Source organism: Crocodylus porosus, unplaced genomic scaffold (genome assembly GCF_001723895.1).
Source record: "Crocodylus porosus isolate Cpor-Errol unplaced genomic scaffold, CroPor_comp1, whole genome shotgun sequence".
Lineage (NCBI taxonomy): Eukaryota > Metazoa > Chordata > Crocodylia > Crocodylidae > Crocodylus > Crocodylus porosus.
The window spans coordinates 368,397-389,956 of NW_017728943.1; the positions used below are offsets into that span (position 1 = coordinate 368,397).

The following is a 21,560-nucleotide window of genomic DNA, read 5'->3' on the forward strand; positions in this document are numbered from 1 at the left end:
AAGCTTCCATGTGGCAAGAAGCCCTTTTGCAATACTCTCCACTCGTCAGTCTTAATCCAAAATGGAAAGGAGGGGCTGGAGCCTGAGTTCCCCCTCCAAACCTGCAGTACAGTGGGGTTGCATAGCAGAAGGCCTGCTGCTCTCCATGTTCTGTCATCATTACCCAAATGCTTTCAGTCTCCAGAGCTTTAAGGCCACACCTCATTCACCAGCTCTGGGTAGGAGAAAAATACAGCAACTTATCTAAAAAGGCTAGGAGCTCAGAAACTGAAAACAATGGCATGTCACCACTACTTTCTCTCCCATCTGCCCCCTTCCTACCTTGCCATGTTAAACCAACTTCAGCATCTGCAACTAATCATCTTCTAGAAAGCCCCAGTCTCAGCCTGAACCTGGTGGAACCAGCCAGAGGCTGTAGCAAAAAAGCCATTTGGATTTTTTTTCATCTTCAGGTTGACTTTTGGCTTGGGAAGTGGGTGTGTAGATGGGGAGGGTGAATAATAGGCTGGCAGGGAGGAAGGAATTACTAAATAAAATGATTCTGGCAGCTTCTTGGCATCTTAAGATGCTACCTTTAGTATAAAGAACCCAGAAACTATGGGGATAAACAATTAGACAAATCCACTCCACTTCCCATGAACAGAAATGACTGAGCCTATACTGTTAGAGTCCAGCCTTTATTAGGGAAGAGGAAGGATTATTTTATTTACAAGAAATAGAATATCTGTCAGAACTGAATTTCTTTACAGGAAAAAAATAATTCTCTTAGACACAGTTAAATTCTAACAGCGAGCAGGAAATGGATTTTCAAGTGATCCAAGGAGCTACTGTGTGAGGACAGACATTGCCCCAGGTTGAGAGGAGATAAAGAATTCCACCCTCCCCATTCAATATTTCCACCTCAGTCCAATGCCTAAGACACTGGCCTAGATGGGATGGTTTTCATCTCGAGTCTGGTAAGGAATGTTTCAAATGGAACTTCTCTCTGGCCAGTCTATAGCATAGGACCTGCACTGTTCTCCACTGCCAAACCCTGGCCAGCACTATCCCTTGGACAATCAAACTTGGAAATGCTGAGGCAGCTGTGGAGTGAATGCACAGCCTCACAGATCTGGGATTCTCCAATGGAAATTACTAGAGTTAGATTTCAAACACGGACTGTGCAGGATTTTGCTTAGCAAATGTGGAATCCCAGCACAGACCAGCTCTCCCTGCCCTGTGCACTACAGAAGATGGAATGGAGGAGTGACCATGCGAGAACAGACCCACGGGTGGTCCATCTCATCAGCCCCCTTCTCCAACAGTGGCATACTCCAGGTACTTCAGTGGAAGATAAATCCTTCCCACACTGACACCTACACTGAGTTCTGGCCACTAAGCAGGCATCAAGTCCTGAAGTACAGGAGGGTTCATGTTTTGCCACTCCTGACCAGGTAACATGCCTCTTTATGAGGGCTGTCTCCATCATACCCCACCCCCAATTACTGCTGCATGGAAGGGAGCCCAGGTCAGCTTTGCTGTCATACTGCTCTCTCTGCCAGTGCCTAGGATTGTGAGGGAGCAATGGATCCTCTAAGGAGGATTTCTTCAGCGACTGGCTCACCACTGCTGGGATGGAACCTCGTGACATGCCAGCCTTCGTGTCTTTCACTCCATCTTGACGATCATTTTCTTGACTGCTCTCCTAGAGGTGCCGCACTTGCTGTTGATCACAGCATTGAAGTTGCAGCCCCTGCCGCATGCTCTCGTGACGTACTCTAGGGACAGGGTAGTGGGGCAAGGAGACAGAATGCACATTCTAATGCTTGCTGGCTTATTAATAGTGGATAGATGGATCACTCTGGATCCCAAGTACTCAATACTCTTATGATTCTACAACACATGGGACACTCAGAGGACAGATGAAAGGCAGAAATGGGCTGACCACATGCCTGGGAACAAGTACTCTGGGGCAGGGAGAGGAGGCATCTGTCTACATCATGTCAGACAGTACTAAGGAGCCTTGCTGTGATACACATTCATCTACATGCTCCTACCTTGCAGCATACCATGTGCTGAAAACAAAAGTTGTGGCCAAGGCATGAGCCCAGAGCCAAATCTCTGGCTCCTGACCATGGACATAAATGGGAGGGTGGCATTAGGCAGTAGTACCACTCTAGTGGCAGCTACTTGACAGCTTTTCTGCAGTCAGTCCACAGAGTGGGGGCAAGTGTTTTTTCACAGCACCTAGCATCATCCAATATCCAATTCCAGATCTACCACCAGATTGTTACATAGTCTTGGGCATCAATTATCTAACTGATCTTACATTTACTACACCAGTATCTTGGTGCTGTATTGTGACAGTAATCCTTATGTCACAGGAACAATGCGAAGTAGACAATTAGTTAGATCCAATTTGTCAGATCCATGAGAGCATGTAAAGTGCTGTGGACAAGATTTACAGGTGATTAATGATTTTGGCTGCCTCAGGAGATGGATGCCTATTGAGATGCCCTGTAGAGGTTTCCAACCAGTGCTTAGCACTTGCACCCAGACAGCAGGGTCCTGTTGAAGTGTCTCAAGTCAGGCCCCCAAGTCACTGGCCACTTCAGGCAATCCTGGTCTGTAGATACTATTTAACTGGCTTCAATGCCCCTAGCTGTGCTACATAATAGCACAACTTGGAAGGGCTAAAAGCAGCCTGTCTAAAGCATCACTCACTCTTACCTTGAATACTGTTTGGTTGCATTTTGCAATCCCATGGGCCTGACCCAGCCATGCTTTTGGCTGCAACTTGACGCTGGCCTTATCTGCACAAGCTCAGCTGCTATACTTGTGCCAAAACAGCTGTATCAGCAGATCCTCAGCATTTACTGCCAGTTTTCTGCTGGCCTAGGTTATACCACCTCTCTGAAAGAAACAAGCTACGCTCTCTTTTATCTGCACAGCTGTGTCCACACTGGGGGTTTCTAGGAGTAGCTTTGCCAGCAAGGTTTGTTTTCATGCCCCCAGCCAATGCAACTGTGCTGGCAAATTTTGTAACCTGTGATTGCTGGGCACAATCAACACTTGGGTTGATTGTGGGGCAGGGAGTTGGGTTGCTTTTGTTACTGGCAAGGGAGTGACTGAAGAAATTATGAATGGGGTACAAGCCTTTATTCTCTAGTTCCCCAATTCAAATTAAAGCATCTCAATATGGTTTCCTCCCCGTGGTCTATGCATGGCCAAGGGGATACATGTGGAGCATCTTGGGCCATATGCCAGCAAGGCAGCCAATTTACATCACCAATAGTCACCTCTGACAGTGGTACTGTGAAGCCAGTTTAGGGAGGGTCTGAGCCAGGAATGGAGCAGGTTGTCCAGACTGGAAGGGTTGCTGCAAGATACTAGCCATACTGGAGTGGAAGTTCAAAGTGCCCTTGACTTCCCTGTCCACCTGTCCTGGGATTCCCTCCCCAGCCCCAGCAAAGTCACTCCCAAATCAGTGAGAACAGCAGAGGGCAGGAGGAATCTGGATGAAGCAGCATCCTCTTCCTTCCAAGCCTGTTGGGGGGTGGTAGGGAGAGGACAACCCTTCTCAGACAGGCTCAGTTTCCACCCTCTGCTTCTCTGTCCTTTCCAAACCTTGCCTCACTCACAGAACCAGTCCCTACCTTTGATAGCATTAACCACTATGACTGGCAGGCGGATGGGCTTCTCCATGGTAGTGTTATTGTGAGCGATGCGCTGGCCAGTGGCTGACGACCTGGCGAGTGTCTCCCGGGAGAAAAAGTAATCCAGCAGGCGCCTGGTCATCAGCTTGGGCTTGTCAGTGGAGACCTGCGAGAGGTCATCCAGCTGATGGTGGGTGATATAGACCCCAGAGTTGGGGGTCAGCTCCAGCTTGGGCCTCCCATTCTCCTGTGGCAAGAGAGAGCCCCTTTGTTACTCCACTGCTCTCCCCTGCTCACTGCGGCTGCCCAGAGCCTCCTTGGGTTGCATCAGACTCCACTGGAGAGACTATGCAGGTGACATGGGACAGACTAACCCCACCCATCCTACCACAGACTTCAGCTGGAGCGTATGGGCTGCACTTCAAACCTACTACAAATCACACTGGCTTCTTTCACTTTGGCCACATCCTGAACCCAGGGCTGGCTATTCACCTACAGCCAAGCAAGCAAAGACAGAATCTCAGAGAAGACAGGAGTGGGTTTGTATTTTCCAGAGGGAGGGAGCAGTGTTGTCCAGTCAGGCAGATGGGGCATCAGAACTAGATCCTGCAGCTGACTAGCGTATGCACAAAGCCAAAGCTCAGGGTGCCTCCCTGACTGCAAGAGAGAGACAGTGCTGACCCTGCCAAATTGTTAAGGCCCTGTGAGATGTTACAGAAATGCAAATTAACAGTGCTGCGGAAGGACAGGATCTGCTGGGAGTGACAAGCGTCCTGTGCCTTCCCCTTCAAGACAGATACCATCATCACCATGCAAACCTCACTGAAGTCAGTGATATCACATGTGCAGGAGCTGCTCCCTCCCCTCCCCTCCCCTCCCCTCCCTGGGGTTACAACCCATTACTGTATGCATTTTTAAATAATAAACAATCCAATAGTTAATTATTTGCCTTCTCCAGCTCCTGCTACTTCAGGAGCTCAAATCACTTTAAAAACGTTAAGGAACTACATTAAGGAACTAAGCACCATGACCCTCAAGTGAAGAAAGGTGTCAACAGCTCCCATTTTACAGATGTGAACAGTGAGGGAAAAAGGTTAAGTCATGCCTTTAATCAATTAGTGGCACAACCTCAAGTGGAACCCAGGAGTCCTAACTTTATTCCCTGCACCAAACACTAGGCAACACTCTCTTCTACAGTCAGACTTAGAACCTGGGATTCCTCCCCCTGAATCTAATGCTCTAGCCCTCATGAACCTTCATACCAGCATTTCAATGGTGATGTCTCTCTTCCCCTTTGACCAAGAGCTGACCTGAGGTAAGGGGGAGCTTGTCTCCGAGCAGCTACCACAACAAGACTTTGAAGTTGAATCCTACTTAGCACCCCAAACATCATAGGGAAAAATCTACAAACACACCCTCCTCAGGAGAGTTGCCAGTGCCAAACTGACAATGGGACCATCCCCTCTCATCCAGGATTGAAATGTTTCACCCCCAGTTCCCAAGTGTCTGAGAAGTCCATGCATCTCAGAAAGCTCCCTGTGCATCTCACCCAGCCCCCACTGCACCCTGTGTGGGTGAAAGCCAGAGCCTTGGGAATTTCAGACTCCTGCACATGGCAAGTGCCACCCAAGTGTCAGAAAGAAGGAACTGAGGATTTTGGGTGAACAGCTGTGCTGTTGAGATTCACCTAGGTGCCCAGCATCAACCTGTGAAGGCTGTCTGGCATTGGGACAGGTCACTTAAAGATACAGTGCAATCTCCATCACTGGAAGGTTGTAGGTTAAACCAACATTTGTTTGGGCTGGTGCAGACAGGGATAATCCTACAGATGGGATGATTCTGCCTCAAGCAGGGAGCTGGACTAGGTGACCTCCTGAGAGCCATTCCCACCCTATGATTCAGTAGTTTGCTGATCACCTCAGGTCACCTTTTAAGTGTCTGCCACCAGTGTAGAGGGCTCCAGGTCACGGAGGAGCTATGGAGCCTTGGAAATTAAGGAGAGGAATCTCAGAGCAGGGCCCATTGCTCTAGAGGAATGTACCTTGGAGAGGTCACAGGTACTTCCCGGCTGGACTTCTGCCCAGACAAGGTACAGCCTGGAAAGGTTTTGGTTCCTCTAGCACTGAGGGACCTGAAACTGACTGTCCTGCTGGAAGGGAGGGATGGCCCTGATTCTACCCAACCCAGCATTACATATCACCCACTGTGAGGGGTAGTGCCTTCCCAAGGTCCCTATAGTCAAGGCAGTGCCACAGATAATGTCCCAATGGCACGTGATCAGGCAGCCCCAGGATCACTTACCTCCATGGGCGATGCCCACACTGGTGTCCCATCAGGCAGTGTATCTTGAAGGCTTTCCTCCCATAAGCAGGTGCCATCACTGAGCATGGTCGGGCTCCCCACTCCATCATCTGTGCTCACCCAGGGGGAGAAGCTGTTTGGGACCACAGCTCGCATCCTCCAAACAGGGGGGCTCTTTGGGATGTCAGCAGAGGTGCACCTCTGCTCCCCAGCACTCGGAGAGAAAGGCTGGAGGCCACTGACCTGCAGGGGAACGCCCGGACCTGTTGCTGGTAGGGCGGGGTTCATGGTGGAAACCCTGGCTAATAAACAAGTGACCCACTGCTCCTGTCCCTCCCAGCTCCACCCCAGCCACTTTGCCTCCCCACCTCCCAGGAGGGGAAAAGGCTCTTTTGCCTGCCCAGCAGAAAGGGCCAGAAAAAAAGCTGTTGGGAGATTCAGAGAAACAACCACACCAGGAGTCAGGAGAAGCAGCCTGAGCCAAGGGCTGATGCAATAAGGTGGTATAACTATCTGGAGAGGGGACACCAAGAAAGGTGCCTAGGAGATCAGGCTGGGAGCTGAAGTGATACTAAGGGGGTACAACTAAGATAGGGGCAGAGAAAAATCACAGCAACTGAACAGAGAGTCCTGCTGGGGCATGAAATCATCTTGCCTGGGAGCAGAATCCCGTTCTGAGATGTTTAAACTCAGACTGGATACAGCCCTAGAAAGTGTCCTCCATGGATACTAAGCCCCAGGGCCTGGTCCAGGTGGGATCTATGGGAGCTTCTCTTCACCTCTGGGATGTGCAATTCATATGTACCCAAGAAATTTGGGTAATGGGTAGGGGAAGGTTTTCCACTTGAAGGATTGAAGCTTGGGCAATGGGAGACACCAGGCACCTACCTGTAATGATGAGTTGCTCTCTAGCAGCCCCACCAAGCCCTTGAGGAACTGGATGTTGCTCTCGTTGATGTCTGAGGAGACATGCAAAGACACAGCTGAGCATTGCAAAGGCCTATGGGAAACCAACCATATCCCTGGACAGGCTTAGGCTGCTCAGGGGTCACTTGCAAGTCCCAGAAGCAGAGAACAGGCTTATTTTACTCAAATCCCCTTCCATCCCATCCTACCAGGCACTCCTTCCTTCAAGCACGTGCCCATCCAGATCCTAGCTAAGGAGGCAGGTGATCAGCCTTCATTGACCCAGCCTCAACATGCTTTCCCAGAAGGCCTGCCATGCTCTTCTCTGCAGCTGCTATAGCTACAGGCCCAACCCCCACCCCTGGTCCAGCAACAGGACCATGTCGGACACACTGTGATGCTCAGCAACCCTCATTCTGGGCAGGGTCTACAGCCAAGCCCAGAGTTTACACATGGACTTTCCCCTCCCTCTTCTAGGGAGAAGAGGTTTGCCTTGCTGAATCCATCGCCATGGGGCTGTCAGGCTCAACAGCTGCCTCCTTGATGTTCCGTGAAAGGGCAACTCTCCACCACGCGGGCTGGGTCATTTGAAGCCAACTGGACCCTGCTAGAAGTCAGAAATAGGAAGGTCCTTCCTGACCCTACAGAAGAGCCCGTGATGTGGCTACCCCCTGCAAGCACCCCTGCAATGCAAGCCAAGGAAGCCAAAGGGGAGGTAGGACTCTGTTACCAATGCCACCAGCGCCAGGGCCCAGGACTGTCCTCACTGTAGCCACCCCTGACCCTCCGGCCCCATTCCTGCTGGAGAGCAAGTCATTCTCCTCCTCCAGGTTCCGGAGTTGGCTCTTCAACTGCTGGTTCTCCAATTCCAGCTCCTTGATCCTCCTCTCTTGCTGCACAGCAGCCTCTTCCCGAGAGGCAAGGAGCTTCCGCAACTCTGACATCTGCAGCTCCAGCTCCTTCACCAGCTCAGCATACAAACCCGTAACCTTGCTGGCCTGACTGCTCATGCTGCTACCCACCACAGGAGCCCTGCTGCTCCACTGGCAGCAGTCCTCAAGTCCATAATCCAGGGAGGGGGGCTCTGATGGTTCTGTGCTGGGCTGGTAGAGCATTGAGGCCCCTGAATGGGCAGCTTTGGGATTGTTCAAAGTCCTCATGTGTCGCAGCCCATCCTGAGGGCACCTGCTGTGCAGATCCAGGCTACTGGTCTGGAAGATGTGTCCTATGGGGGGTGGTCCATTGGTCTCCATCCCACTCAGTGCTCGAGGGAAGTGGGAGATGAGGCTAGGACTGGTCTGGACCCCATTGGATAGCTTAGGTCTTTTCCGGCTCTTGACATCTTCCCCAAAGTGTAGCAGAGTATAGTCAGGCTTCCTGAGGCTGCTCAGAGCTCCATGGAGCTGGGTGCTAGAAGCCAACAAGAATGAAAGAAAATTATATCACACAGTCTCCAGAGTCTTCCTCATCAATGTCTTTTATGGACTATCTGCATGTGCAGAACTCGCATCACCCACCAGCAAAACACAGCCACCTCCAAGATCACAGAATCATAGAAAATGAGGGTTGGAAGAGACAGCAGGAGGGCATCTAATCCAGCCCCCTGCTCAAGGCAGGACCATCCCAAACTATACCATCCCAGTCAAGACTTTATCTAGCTGGGTCTTACTGAAGTGTGGATGATGTAAGGCAACAGTTTAAGACACCCACTTAGGCTAAGCTGTGAAGGAAAGTACTGTATTCATTTGACGCTCCCAAGGGGGATTTATGGAGGCATATAGGTATTGCTGGAACTCCACTGATGTTGGGGGTTAACTCTGCAAAAAAGTTTGTGGCTTTAAATCCAATACAAAAGCCAGCACCCTCTGCCCCAACTTGTGTCAGAGTTGAGGCAGCTTAGCACTTCTGAGACTCAACTCCTCCTGCTGACACAGGGGACAGAACATCCCCTGCTGAATCACCAGCACTGCAGTGTTCTTTGGCCTGTCACAACCAAATACACAGTCAGCCAGGCCCTGCTCATTGAAAGGATCCAGAGGAGGGCCACCCACATGATCCGGGGACAACAGGGCAGACCCTACATTGAAAGACTGCGGGACCTAAACCTGTTCAGCCTTCACAAGAGAAGGCTGAGGGGGGACCTGGTGACTGTCTATAAACTCACTAGGGGAGAACCAGAAGGGTTTGGGGGAGACACTGTTTCCCCTAGTGCCCCCTGGCATGACAAGAAGCAATGGACACAAATTATCGGAGAGTAGGTTTAGATTAGACATCTGCAAGAACTACTTCACAGTTAGGGCGGCTAGGAGCTGGAACCAACTTCCTAGGGAAGTGGCGGTGGCTCCTACCCTGGGGATCTTTAAGAAGAGGCTTGATGCCTACCTGGCTGGACTCATTTGAGTCCAGTTTTTTTTCTCCCGCCCAGGCAGGGGGTCAGACTTGAAGATCTACAAGGTCCCTTCCGACCCTACTTCTGTGATTCTATGCTCAGCTTGTGAGCTGTAACAAGGACAAAGAAGCTTTTCATGCTCCTCTCAGTGACCAGGATTTTATGTTCTGTCTTGGTGAAAAGATACCCTCACCACTGCAGCATTAGAACACCTCATTGTTATTAATGGACTGAACCCTCAGAGCATGCTGCAAGGTAGAGAGATATCATCCCTATTGCACTGACAGGGAACCGAGTAGTGGGCATTCAAAGTGACTCACTCAAGGGGCCTGTGGTAGAGATAGGTATACAGGGCAAGCCTCCCAAGTTCCAAGCCAGCTGCCTGCATTACTCCATCCCTCTTACCACTCAGACATTGCTATTCTTTAGCCTTCAGCCCCCTTCCCACCTGCACTGTGATTCCCCAGCACGAGGAAAATACATTTCAACCCACAAACTATATGCTGGTGCAGCATGAGTGCCACAGCCACCCATGGATAAACAGTCTAAAAGCAAGGGTGCCCTTTGCTGCTAACTCCTCCTGGCAGCTTGCAGGACTCACAATTTACTCTTTGCTTAAACTCACAAGAGGTGTTGACCAGCAACTGCAGATATGAGAGGCAGTTCTCTAAGGAGTGACAGTCACTACTTGAGATGCACCAGACCCAAACCAGTGGCTGACCAGTGGTAGGGCAGGGGTGCTAAAGTAGGGAACATGAAATGTTGCCTCTCAATGTCCAAGTCAAGCCTGGCCCAAGTCAGTAGTGACTGATGACTACTACCTTCTGTTGGCTGGTCAGGGAGTTAATGAAAGGAGTTTGGGGCTCTCAGGATGGTTCTTACTTGACAGGTGTCCCCTGCACAAAAGCAACCATCAAAACCAGAAGTCTCTGTGACGAGCAGCCTGTGGAGACTGAACTTCTTTCATCAGTACCAAGGGGGTCCTTCCAGCTTGCCCCTGTGCTGTACACAGAGGACCTCACTGCTGTCAAGCCCCACCCTCTGTAGTGGTGAGAACTGGGTGAAGTCCCCTAAACCAAGCCCTCCCCTGTACCTGGCACACTCCGGTGGGGCATGTCTTTGGGATTCCGGGAGCTCCAACTCCTGGGACTGCTGGAAGCCAGGGCTGCAGAGAGCAGCTGCACCCTCCAGCCCTGGCTCAGGCACCTTGAATGGTAGGTGACCATCTGGCTGCTCCCCATCTCCCATCCCTTGCTCCATGGCCTGGAGGTGGCTCTGTGGAGCCTGCAGATCAGTGGCACCATCAGACATCAGCTCTCCTAGTCACAGTATCCAGCCCAGATGGAACATACTGGAGGAGAGGGAGAGAAACTCTTCCAGCTGAGACAGAAAAGAGAGAAGGGGGGCAGGGGGAAACATGAGCAGGAGAAAGAAACTGGGAGAGCGCTGTGTAAAAATACGTGGCTTTTTATCTGGCACTGTCTGGCATGCTTCCCACTATTCCCTTTGATCCAGCTGTTCACACACATGCACTTTCTCCCCATTCAAGACTAGTTTAGCTCTCCATTCTCCTCTCTGGCATCCCTGTAGCCCTCTTCCCCTTCTCCCTGCTTCATCCTCTCCTCACCCATCTGACTCCCCACTCCTCTGTCTCAACAGTCCTCTGCTCATTGCCCCCCTGTCTCCCTCTCCTCCTTCCCCCACACCAGGTCCTCCCCATCAGCCCCTGCCTGACCATCCCGTCCCCCTATCCATCCCCTTCCCCTGTCTAGTGCTCCCTGCCCTGTCCACCACCCCCTCCCCTGACAGCTCTGCCAGTCTCCCCTCCTGTCTCCTCTCCCATCCGCTTCCCTTCGGGCACTTGGCTAATCCTCACCCACCCCTTGGCCCTGGCTGGTCTCCTTCACCCCTGTCTGCTTCCCACCATGTCACCTGTCTGAGCCCTGCCTGGACCATTCTCCTTGCCCCGTCTGGTCCCCCCTCCTCTCAGTTTCCCCTGGCTAGTCTCCCCACTCCCGCCCCCTGCCACCCTATGCACTGCCCCTTCTCTGACCCTCCCCCGGGGACACTGTACCTTTAACAGCCCCTCCATGTGCCTGTTTACAGCTCTGACACCATTTCCTGGTCTCCAGGTCCCGCCCCCTCGCTGAGCCTTTATTGGCTGCAACCGGCCCCCTCCCTGTCTCTCGTGATTGGACACTTCTGCAAGCCTTCTTATTGGCTGATGGAGGTGAGCACCATGGGGGCGGTGACCTTAACCCACCTTAGGGGGCGTGTCTTGAGTCCCACCCCTCCCCCCGGGGGGTGTGGCCGCGTGCTGGGGAGGGAGCAGGGGAAGGGGCGGATCCATGCTCAGTGACGCGGTGAGGAGGGGGCTGCGCGTTTGGGTCTCCCTCGGTTCCCGTTTCTCAGGACAGGGGCCCGCGCAGGAGTGCGTCATGGACCTGGGGGCGCTGCGGAAGAGTTACCGGGGCGACGATGAGGTGAAGTGGAGGAAGGCATCTGGTGGGGGAGGGGCAGGAGAACGAGAGGGGCCTGAGGTGGGCGGGGCCAGGAGCTGGAGCCTCGCTTCTGTCCGGGGATGGGTCCGTGACGCTGCGGGGGGGCGGGATCGGAACCTCGAGCCTTGTTTCTGTTCCAGCAGGGTTCGATGACGCCGCAGTCGCTCCGGGGCGAGCGCGTTCACACAGCTACAGGGTCAGCGCCCGCTGGGGCCGCCCCACCAGCTCAGGGAGCCGCTCCTGCCTGCCCTGGGGCTGTGGCAGCCCCACTCTGGGGCCTTGTTCCAGGGGGCCGCAGGGCTGGAGGGGCCCCAGGCAGCCGCAGCCCACCCCGGCCAAGCCTCTCTGAGCCTTGGAAACCTCCGTGGGTGGAGGCACCATCCCGAGGCCGGTGTTTGACCTGCCTCAGCCCACAAAGCTCCTCCGCAGCGCTGCCAGCTCTCTCCTGCCACCAGATTTTGAAGCCCCCCTTCCCTCCACACCCCCAAGCTCCCCCGTTCCTGCACTGTTGGGTCGAGCCCCTGCTTGATAATCCACATGGTTGGATTGGGCCTCCACAGTCCTAACAGCCTCTGCTTCTGCACCCCCAAATGTCCACCTCCCCCCCCCCCCCAGGAGGCCAGCAGGCTGGTTAGGGTGTTGAGCCTCCCGTAACCCCCAAGCCCCTCTCTGCAGTCTAGCCAGCCGTTCTCTAGGCTGTATTCAGGTATGCCATTCTCCTGTCCCAAGCGCAGGAATCAACAGCATTAGAAATGCTCCTTCCTGCTGTGTGCTTTTCCAGCAATTTGCAACAGAAGAAATTGCCCTGTTTGTTTATCTGTAGTCAAAAACAAAAAGGGAGTTGAAACTGAAAGCCGGCATTTTCCAAAGGGTGGCTTGAGCCGAAGAAGGTTGAAAAGCAGGAGGCTAAGCTCATGTGTACTAATAGTTAAGTGCTCTAGGCTTTGTAGTCTTATTTATTCTGTGCTGCCCATCTCAGCAAAGGCTCAGGGTGGCTTACAGTAAGAAAACAAAAACTGTGGGGACCACATCAACTTAAAAGGGAGATAGACCATCAAAATAAAACAGACACCCCCCCCCCCAATTTCATCCCCCAAGCAACATGTCATCTCAGTTTTATTCAGTACTTGCCTGGCCAAATGGTAAGTTCTTATAGCACTTCTGAAAGATGTCCAGGCTCAGCCAGTGGCAGGCCTCAAGTGGCAAGGGGGGGTGTCCAGTGCTAATGAGCAACTCCTGCCTCCTTGCTTGCAGTGACAGTGTTTTGTAATATCTCTTGCAAGTGCTGTGAAGTTGATGTGGAAATTGAAGGGTTTCTTCTGCAAAGGGTTTAACATTCATTATTCTGGTTGTTTCCTCGATTCTGTCCCATACAGGCCTTTGAGGAGAAACAGCTTGCCTCCCTCGACCCAATCAAGCAGTTTTCTGCGTGGTTTGAAGAGGCCATGCAGTGCCCCTCGATTGGAGAAGTGAATGCAATGTGCCTGGCCACCTGCACCAGGTGGGTTTTGCAAAATAGAAATGGGCAAGTAGCTTGGTGTTGTCAAATCTCTCCTGCTGGTATCTTAGGAAAAAAGTAAAGGAAGCTATTTAATGCTGCAGTGTATTCTATCCTCTTGCTGTTAGCCTGTTTGTCTTGATCTGGGTAAACTGGCAAGTAGAAAGAAGGTGGCTTCTGAAATATTTGTGTGGAGAGTAGAGCAGTCCTGGAGCATGCCTCAGGGTTGGTAGGGGACTCTGCATGTAGAGACAGAGCTGGAAGACACCACTTTGATCATGAGGTCCAGTTTCCTGCTAGTCTAGGCAGCCAATTCCAGTAAAGTTATGAGTGTGCCTGTGGGTTTGCCAGGACAGTGGGGCCCCTAGTCCTGACTGAGCTGGGTTGCGTGTTTGCTACAGCTGGATGGACCGATAGTCTAATGTCAAAGACTGTCAGAGGAGGTACAGACCCCAGTAATGTATCTTATATGAAGCTATAAAGCAGGAATAAGAGAGGATAGGCTTTGTTTCCAGTTTCAGTGATTACTTACTTTCTTGCTTCAGGTCATGAACTAAGTTTCTCTTTGTCTTGGCATGGGCAGGAAGAGCATCTAAAGTGTGCAGTCATTGGTGTACCTGCTTCCATGACCAACAGCTTTTCTTTCCTGCTTTAGGGATGGGAAGCCCTCTGCCCGCATGGTGCTCCTGAAGGGGTTTAGTCAGAGTGGCTTTAGATTCTTCACTAACCTTGAGAGTCGGAAAGGAAAGGAGCTGGTGAGAACTGCATGACCCTGGAGCTTGTGGATTTGTGTGAAACATGTCACTGTGGGACTGGTTTACAATGTCATACTGTATCATCGTGAAATGAGGGTGGGCATAGTGCCACCAGCCAGGATGGGGGATGTCTGTGAGTATACAGTGGTAAATAGCAAGCAGCTGAAGGAACCCCTAGTTTCTATTTTCCCTCCTCTGAGGGCACCAAAACTATTTAGTTGATGGGATCTTCCTAAGTATTGTGATCTGCACCAAGCTAACACTGAGTTGAGTGAATTACAGCTACCTTGTCTTCAGTTCAGATGAGCATACCACAAATATATTTCAAATTCCAGTGTGCCTTGAGCTGCGTTGTTCCCAGCATCTTATTCTGATGAGGGTGACATTCCATATGTTAGGAACGGTATGGTCTGTAGATCATAGGTCTCTCAAATGTCTCCAAGTCCCAAACTAGGGAGCAGAGTTAGAGGTGGAGAAAGAGGATAACTGCTGTATGTTTTAAAGTTTGAAACTCTACCTAATTGAAAGTCCTTTCATTTTTTTTTCTTTTTTTTTTCCTCCCTTGCACTCTTCAGGACTCCAATCCTTTTGCCTCAGTTGTCTTTTATTGGGAACCCCTCAATCGTCAGGTGAGTTGTCGTGCCATCTGATAGCAACCAGGGATGCTCAGACCATAATGTCTTAAAGAAAGCTGTAGAGGGATAGGATCAACACCTGAACTGTGATTAGTTTGGGGGATGCCCTGGTGGGATGTGTTTGGGAGTGATGATGTCACAGCATGTTTCAGAACCATGTAAAGCTTCCTTTGTTCTGGGTGGCATTAACAGTAGCGTAACTTGTATATCAGTGTACAAAAGTGATGTGAATTACACTCATGTTTAGAGTGAACAAATGACTGGTCTACCTGGGTACCTGGTGCAGTAAATGCTGTTGATGCCTTGCCACCACCTGGCAGAGAACCAATAAATTGCATGTTTGCATTAAGCAATTGGCTTCTCTGGAATAGAAACTGACATGTTCTTATTTTTTATTTCTTCACCCCCACCCCAAGGTAGTTTTGTAACATATTATGGTAAATTCTATTAATTTAGGTGTATATGCCACGAGCCCACTCTTGTTTATATTGGTATAAGAAAGTGCTAAAGGTGTAGCAAGCTCATTGAGTACTTGGAGTGAGGTGGTGTGGAAATGGGATATAGGGGTATGCTGACCACATTGTTGGGTGTTGGAGGAGATGGATGGATGTGGGTGAGAAAAAGAGAAGACCTACCTTCTCAGGCTTCTGCTGCTACTGCAGCAACATCAGCCCCATTTCTGAGGTAGCAGCCCTATGGCTAGGCCGCCTGCAAGCTGACCCCGATACCCCATTTGCTTCCTTCCTCCCCACCCCCAGCCCTATACATACATATTGGGTACAGGTCTGTGCCAGCATTGGCAAAGATTTCCAAGGAGAGAAAGGAGCACCATTCTGCTCATTCCTCTTGCCCTCCTCCCTTCTCCTTGCCCCCATGGCCAGGCAGGCGCCATGGCAGACTGCTGACAGGGGGGATCCCACCACCACCTTGTAGTTGCCACCTGAAGTAAATGTCCCACTCACCCCACCTCAGTTATGCTTCTGGGTAGTGTCTACACCAGTTTGTGTCCAAACCCTCAGAGTGCAGACAGAAGAGGAGTGTATGTGTCACATTCTCAATTTGATTCACAGTTCCTGTCTATCTTGGCCTAGGATGACTTCTTAGATCAGAAGTTGTGCATGCCACATGATGGGCATTGCTACAGTATGTAGCATATCAAGCTTCACAGGGGTTTTGGTCCCATGAACCCAGTGGATTATTTTGCTACAGATTTGTGCTTGGCGTTGCTTTCAGTTATGAATTGCACTGAGAGAAGGTTCATACAGTAGGGAAAGCAATTGCTTCTTGTGTAGGTTATAATGATTACTGAATGGTGCTTGGCAATACTGGACAGTGATTGAAGAACCGCACAAGCGTTTTGAGGAATGGCTTTTGTGTGGAGGTCAAAGGAGGCTTTAGGTTAGCAGAGTATCATTTTTTTTCCCCGGTTCCAAATGTAGCAGCTTTCAAAAAGTGTTATGAGCTCTTTAATAACTGTATATGGGCAGAATCCCAAGTCTTATGGCACATCTGAAAACTTCTCTTTGGGAAGTCAGTAATTTATAAAAATAAAGTGAAGTGCTGGTGGACTTCAGGAGGAAAGAAGTCTGGGCATCTAATAATAATTCATCCCCACTTCATGCTTAGGTTGATGGTTCACCTGGTACGAGGGCAAGGGTTCAAGGAAGTGACGAAAGCAAATACGTAATAAGGAGAATAGGGTAGGGAGTCTGTGAATGAGGTATAGTTTTAACTTTGTGACTTTCCCCTTGTGGAAACCTGGATCCTAAAACAGTTTGAGAATGCATCTACAACTAAGGGGAAAGCTATTGTAAGTGTATCTGTCTTGCTGGGCCAGGTCTCACCTTTCTGTCACATTTGCAGGTACGTATTGAAGGCTCTGTGGAGAAACTCCCAGAGGAGGAATCGGAGCAATACTTCCGCTCCCGACCCAAAAGCAGCCAAATTGGGGCAGTTGTGAGTCACCAAAGCACAGTGATTCCAGACAGGGAGGTGAGAAGTGGTGGGACTTGGGGGTGGGCTGGATCGTATAGGATTCCTTGGGACTGAATGTTCCACAGTGACTTCTCTTCTTATTGTATGTCCCTAGGTGCTCTGTCTCCTGCCCTCAAGGGGACAGTGATGGCTCCAGGGCAGGTGGCATTCAGCCACTCTGTTTCCTGGTGGGGTTCCCACAGCCTTCAGGATGTTTCCCTTTCCTTTGCAGTATTTAAGGAAGAAGAACTCTGAGCTAGAAGAGCAGTACAGGGGGGTGGCAGTTCCAAAGCCACCGTATTGGTGAGTTGTGGTTTATGCCACTTAGCTGCTTCTGTGCAGCTAGACGTGGTCCTGTGCTCCCCTTCCCCACTGACCCTTCCTATTTCTTTCCTAAAAGGTTGGATAGCTTCTAATAGGCAAAGCAAGGCTGTTGCTCTGTTATGGCAGGGATGTTGGTTAGGACAGCAGAGTCTTCCTCAGTCTCTTGAAAACAGTCATAAGGTTTATGATTGCTAGTGAGCAGAGGGACAGAATGCATATTTCTGAAGGTTGATGCCTTGTAGTTGCCACCTGAAGTAAATGCCCCACTCACCCCACCTCAGTTAGCCCTGGATTCCCCATCTTTGCCAGGTGCTGTCCTGCAACATCAGTGTTAGGTTTGGAACTGAGAACTGGTACAGCATTTACACGTAAAGTGCTCTGGATTGCAGCTGAGTGCTACATGCCAGCTCAGCATACTGGTATGCTCATGAACAATGTGTTCCCCTGCTGGCTGGGGGGGCATGGCGGTGGCAGGAGCACAGCGGCAGGAGCATGGCAGTGGTAAGTGGGGAGCTCCCACAGATGCTGTTGGTGGCCGGAGGGGGGGGGCGAGCACCAACCAGGGGTCGGCAACCACCCACCGAAGCTGTTGGTGATCACTGACTGCCCACAGATGCCACCAGTGGTGTCAGCAGTGGGGACAGCAAGCAGTGACTGCCCGCAGGCATCGCCAACAGTGTCAGCAGTGCCTTTTCATAGGGGGTGCACATACACCCACATGCACCCCTACTGGGTATGCTTAATGTCACAAGAATCAGGGCTGAGGCTTACTTTTTCTTGAACTGGTCCCTGCCAAAGAGGCTGAACTGTAAGCATTACTGAGCAGGGAGCATGTGATAGATGCCTTGGGGTGCTCCTCATTGATGATATACTGTGGTGGTTTCTGCTGTACCCCAGATCAAATTAGTCAGTGCATTGTGCTGACATTGCAGCTGTTGCATGTTGGGCCATTTAATGGCATCTCTTTTTCCCTTAGGGGGGGATACATCCTGAAACCAGATGTGGTAGAGTTCTGGCAGGGTCAGACCAACCGCTTACATGACCGCATCATCTTCCGGCGCCTCAGGGCTGGTTCTGCCTCCACAGGACCGATGAGCCACAAGGGAGAGGGAGACTGGGTGTATGAGAGGCTCTCCCCTTGAAACCTGAGAGACCGTGGAAGCCTTGGCCACCACCTCGTTCCATGCAGGGAGCTGGAACATCTTCAGTGCCAACAATACCCTTCTGCCTCACCTCTCAACTGGGAGCCCTGGATCAGAGGTGGATGGGGCTCCTTGTTGTGGCAGTCCATATTATTTAACTCCCACAAAACAAATGAATATTGGAGTGCTGAGACTGAAGTTCCCCTTTCTAACCCAGTCCAAGGTTCTCCATCAGTGGGTCTCCTCAGGCCTAGAGGGACAATTGTAGGGCTGAAGGCAGGTTAATCTCCATAGCTCATCTGGCCCTTTGCATTTCTACCAAGCCTGCCCCCAAAGCGTCAATGCCAGTCATGGTAGCAGCTTTTTGTCACCTGGATGCTTCTTTACAGGGAACAGGACTGAGCCCCACCAAACTCATTTAATGAAGAAAGCTTCTGAATGGCCACTGCCTAGTGTGATTTTTGTTTTTTGTTAACTGTACACACAATCAAGGGAGTAAGTTATTCTAGACAATCTTTTTGTTTTAACCTTGTGACAAGGGGAGTGGAGACATTGTGTATTTTAGCTGTAATCAGGGAGCTAATCCATCCGGAAATTTATCCAAGTGCGGTAATGTAACCAAGTCTGAATTTAATTGGAACACTCTTGTTTTAGGTTTTGTATGTGTGATGCAGTCATTGTAGCTGTGACCTGCGTATCCTTGATACTGAAACTATGTATAGGGAGCTTGTCACCAGACTCCTGTGTGTCACAAATGTGGTGGCCTCTCTCATGTGGTGCCTTCTGGCTGCTATTGGTACTAGTCTGCAAAGTATCAGTGAGTATATACATTTTAAAATAAAGTCCAGTCTGACAAGTGGAATTTGAAGTTGGATTTAGTTAAATATTGTCTCCTGCTCTATGCTTTAAAAAATACACCAGGTAAGTGAAAGCTGGCTTGTAATCTTCCATCACCCCAGTAGGGGGAGCCATTCTCCAAATTGTGACATGAAATATGTTAGGGTTATTTATTTCCCTTCCCCCTTTGTATTCACTCTCACTTTCTTGGGTCGTATCCCAGTGAAACTCCAGCCTGATAACCCTTGCCCCCTCCCAGCTCCTTGCACATATTTTCGCTCTTAGTCATTTGCTTCCTCACCCAGCCAGTTGGGGTCAGGATCTCCTGGCCATTTCACTTGTGACAGCAGGCAAGCAGCTGACAGCCCTGCTCTCGTGCTCTGAACTCTTGCTTTGCTGCTGGCCATGGGCTGCCCCTTGGACCCTGGGTTTTCACTGCCTCCTTGCTGGGGGAATTTCTTACACTTGAGGAGTTCCCTGGTGGCTCCCAGCCATGCACTTGTCAGCAACAAAGAGCCTCCTACCTGAGGGGCTGAAGCATTTCTTTGTGTCTCCTATATAGCTGAGCCCTATGGGGTGTTTTACATACAGGGGTTTCTTGAATTGGCTGGTTGCAGTCAGAGTACCTATATGCTATTATCATGATCTCTTCCTATGCTGGCGGTGAATTCTCTGTGTGGGGGAAGGGAAAACAGGTTTGGCCCTCAGAAGCAGAGGAGAAGTGATGCAGCTGCTCATCATTCTGAGGTTGGCATCTGTTTTCTGGCAGCTGTAGTTGCATTGTAGAGTTACTGAAGTTGTTTCTCTCAACTTTAGCAACAGCAGCAGCCTGGCTGGCCTGCTTCCCCATCAGTTTGGAGTGAGCAGTACCTGTTTAAACCAGAGGGATGTATTTGGTATATTCTTGATCTGCTTTCACAGCCGCCTTGTGTAACAGGCTGTGTACAACAAAGACTCTGAAGACGGGCAGTTCTGCAGAAAAATATGGAGCTGGTTCCAAAGCACTTCCTTTCATATCCCAAAACAGGGGCTGTCCATCTTCTAAGTGGCTGGGGGCCACATGCTATTCAGGCCACTTGCCATGCCATGCTGCATGGCTCCCTGCCCCCTCCCCGTGGCCCATTCCTGCTGTCCCCACCCTGCTGTGTGAGCCCCCTCTGCCCTGCTGCACTTCATGGGATCCCTTGAGCCCCCTGGCAGTGGACTCCATAAGCCCTCTGAGCTGCCCCACAGCACACCACCCTGTCCCCTGGGCTGGGGACAAGAAGCAGAAGCTGGAGAAGGAAGGGGAAGACAGGGAGCAGCAGAAGCAGGAGAGTAATGGGGGAAGCAGAGCCAAGACCAAGAGTCTGGAGGTTGCAGGTTAACCCCTCAGGGACTGCATGGAAACTGCAGGCCACAGGTTAAACAGTCCTGCCCTAAGAACAGTAAAGCTAGGTAAATTAAATGGCAGCTTCTCCAGCTACCACTGTTACTACCACTCCTAGAGTTTTTGCTCTATGGCAAACCCTACTTTTATCTGCTTCCCCCTTCACTGACAGACCAGCCATATGTCCACTCTTGTGCTAATGGCTGTGTGGCATCTGTTTGAGTGTTTCTGGCCAGAGTAGTTAATATGTCTTAGTCTGTTCATGGGGGAAGAGGTGAAAGGGGTTGTGACACAGTGGCACGCCTGGCCTGTTGCCATGCCAGGAGGCTTGTATTGGAGCTAGGGGTGCAGCAGGAAAGAAGTGTCACTGAGAGCAGACATTTGCATGGACTTCATTGCTCTCATTCAAATGAAGGTCCAAGCTGCAGCCCAACTCTGCTCATTTGGAGGGAGTGCTAATAAGGCAAAGTTGAGTTGAAGGGGGTCCCTAGGCTCTGCTGATTAGGGTGATGATACCCTTTTCCCTTCCTTTCTAGGAGGAATTGTGAGTGGGCTGGCTCTAGCACTTGCAAGTGGCCAGAATGGTTTGCCAGTTGGCTCTGAGCAAATAATGAGCTCCCTGCAGGAGTGGGAACATTTCAGTTCTGGATGACTGGGGACAGAAAGTTATCTAGCAATAATATTATTGGAGTGAGTCACTCGCTCTCCACACCCTTCCCCAACCAGTCAGACACAGGAGCATTGTGCCTGTCCCAGCAGCAGCCTCACAGTAGGGTGGAGGAGAAGGGCTTACCCCTGGTGGGGAGGAGTATTTCTTGCACCCACTCTGTGCTGGCTGCGGGAGTCCCAAGGACAAATATTGTAGCTAATGTAGGTCAGGTAGCTGAAAGCTGCCTCCACCCACCTAGGCTCTGTCACAGCAAAACTACAGAGTAGCAGAAAGACTGTTGCTGCAGGCTGTTGTCTTGTTCCTGTGGCAACTCCTGCCTGACATGGCTTAAAGTTGCACATGCTTTATCTCTCACCTTGCACCTTTCCTATGAGGGTCCCAGTGCATTCCTGGCAGGGGGTTGCCCCTCCATTTCATAAGGAAGGAAACCAAGTCAGAGAGGCCAAGAGCCCTGTCCAAGATTGCAAGTCTGTCATGGCATTGGCAGTAGGACCATAGATTTCATAGACATTAGGGCTGGAAGGGACCTTGGGAGATCGAGTCCAGCCCCCCACCCAAAGGGCAGGAAGTCAGCTGGGGTCATAGGATCCCAGCAAGATAAGCATCCAATTTACTCTTGAAGGT

At 50.8% G+C, this 21,560-nt stretch overlaps 2 protein-coding genes across 2 annotated transcripts; one reads left to right on the forward strand and one right to left on the reverse strand.

The window, feature by feature from the left end:
* Positions 1-443: 443 nt before the first annotated feature.
* Positions 444-11,454, reverse strand: LOC109318894. The gene is made up of 7 exons (XM_019548358.1): positions 11,306-11,454; positions 10,325-10,611; positions 7,573-8,252; positions 6,825-6,895; positions 5,937-6,179; positions 3,636-3,882; positions 444-1,757 (listed from the first exon to the last, which is right to left on the reverse strand). The coding sequence occupies exons 2-7, from the start codon at positions 10,540-10,542 to the stop codon at positions 1,648-1,650; spliced, it is 1,569 nt and encodes a 522-aa protein (XP_019403903.1). The 5' UTR covers positions 10,543-10,611; positions 11,306-11,454; the 3' UTR covers positions 444-1,647.
* A 137-nt stretch (positions 11,455-11,591) lies between these two features.
* On the forward strand, positions 11,592-18,926 carry PNPO (pyridoxamine 5'-phosphate oxidase). The gene is made up of 7 exons (XM_019548359.1): positions 11,592-11,714; positions 13,109-13,233; positions 13,886-13,985; positions 14,561-14,614; positions 16,484-16,612; positions 16,827-16,897; positions 17,895-18,926. The coding sequence occupies exons 1-7, from the start codon at positions 11,670-11,672 to the stop codon at positions 18,058-18,060; spliced, it is 690 nt and encodes a 229-aa protein (XP_019403904.1). The 5' UTR covers positions 11,592-11,669; the 3' UTR covers positions 18,061-18,926.
* Positions 18,927-21,560: the final 2,634 nt, after the last annotated feature.

Bases quoted from the DNA above. Each gene is read 5' to 3' on its own strand.
- LOC109318894 (XM_019548358.1), bottom strand. From the start codon at position 10,542: ATGTCTGATGGTGCCACTGATCTGCAGGCTCCACAGAGCCACCTCCAG. The intron at 8,253-10,324 runs GTACAGGGGAGG...GTTGGCTTCTAG, and splicing joins GCCCCACCGGAGTGTGCCAG to CACCCAGCTCCATGGAGCTC. The intron at 6,896-7,572 runs GTAACAGAGTCC...ATGTCTCCTCAG, and splicing joins CCCTGGCGCTGGTGGCATTG to ACATCAACGAGAGCAACATC.
- PNPO (XM_019548359.1), top strand. From the start codon at position 11,670: ATGGACCTGGGGGCGCTGCGGAAGAGTTACCGGGGCGACGATGAG. The intron at 11,715-13,108 runs GTGAAGTGGAGG...TGTCCCATACAG, and splicing joins GTTACCGGGGCGACGATGAG to GCCTTTGAGGAGAAACAGCT. The intron at 13,234-13,885 runs GTGGGTTTTGCA...TTCCTGCTTTAG, and splicing joins TGCCTGGCCACCTGCACCAG to GGATGGGAAGCCCTCTGCCC.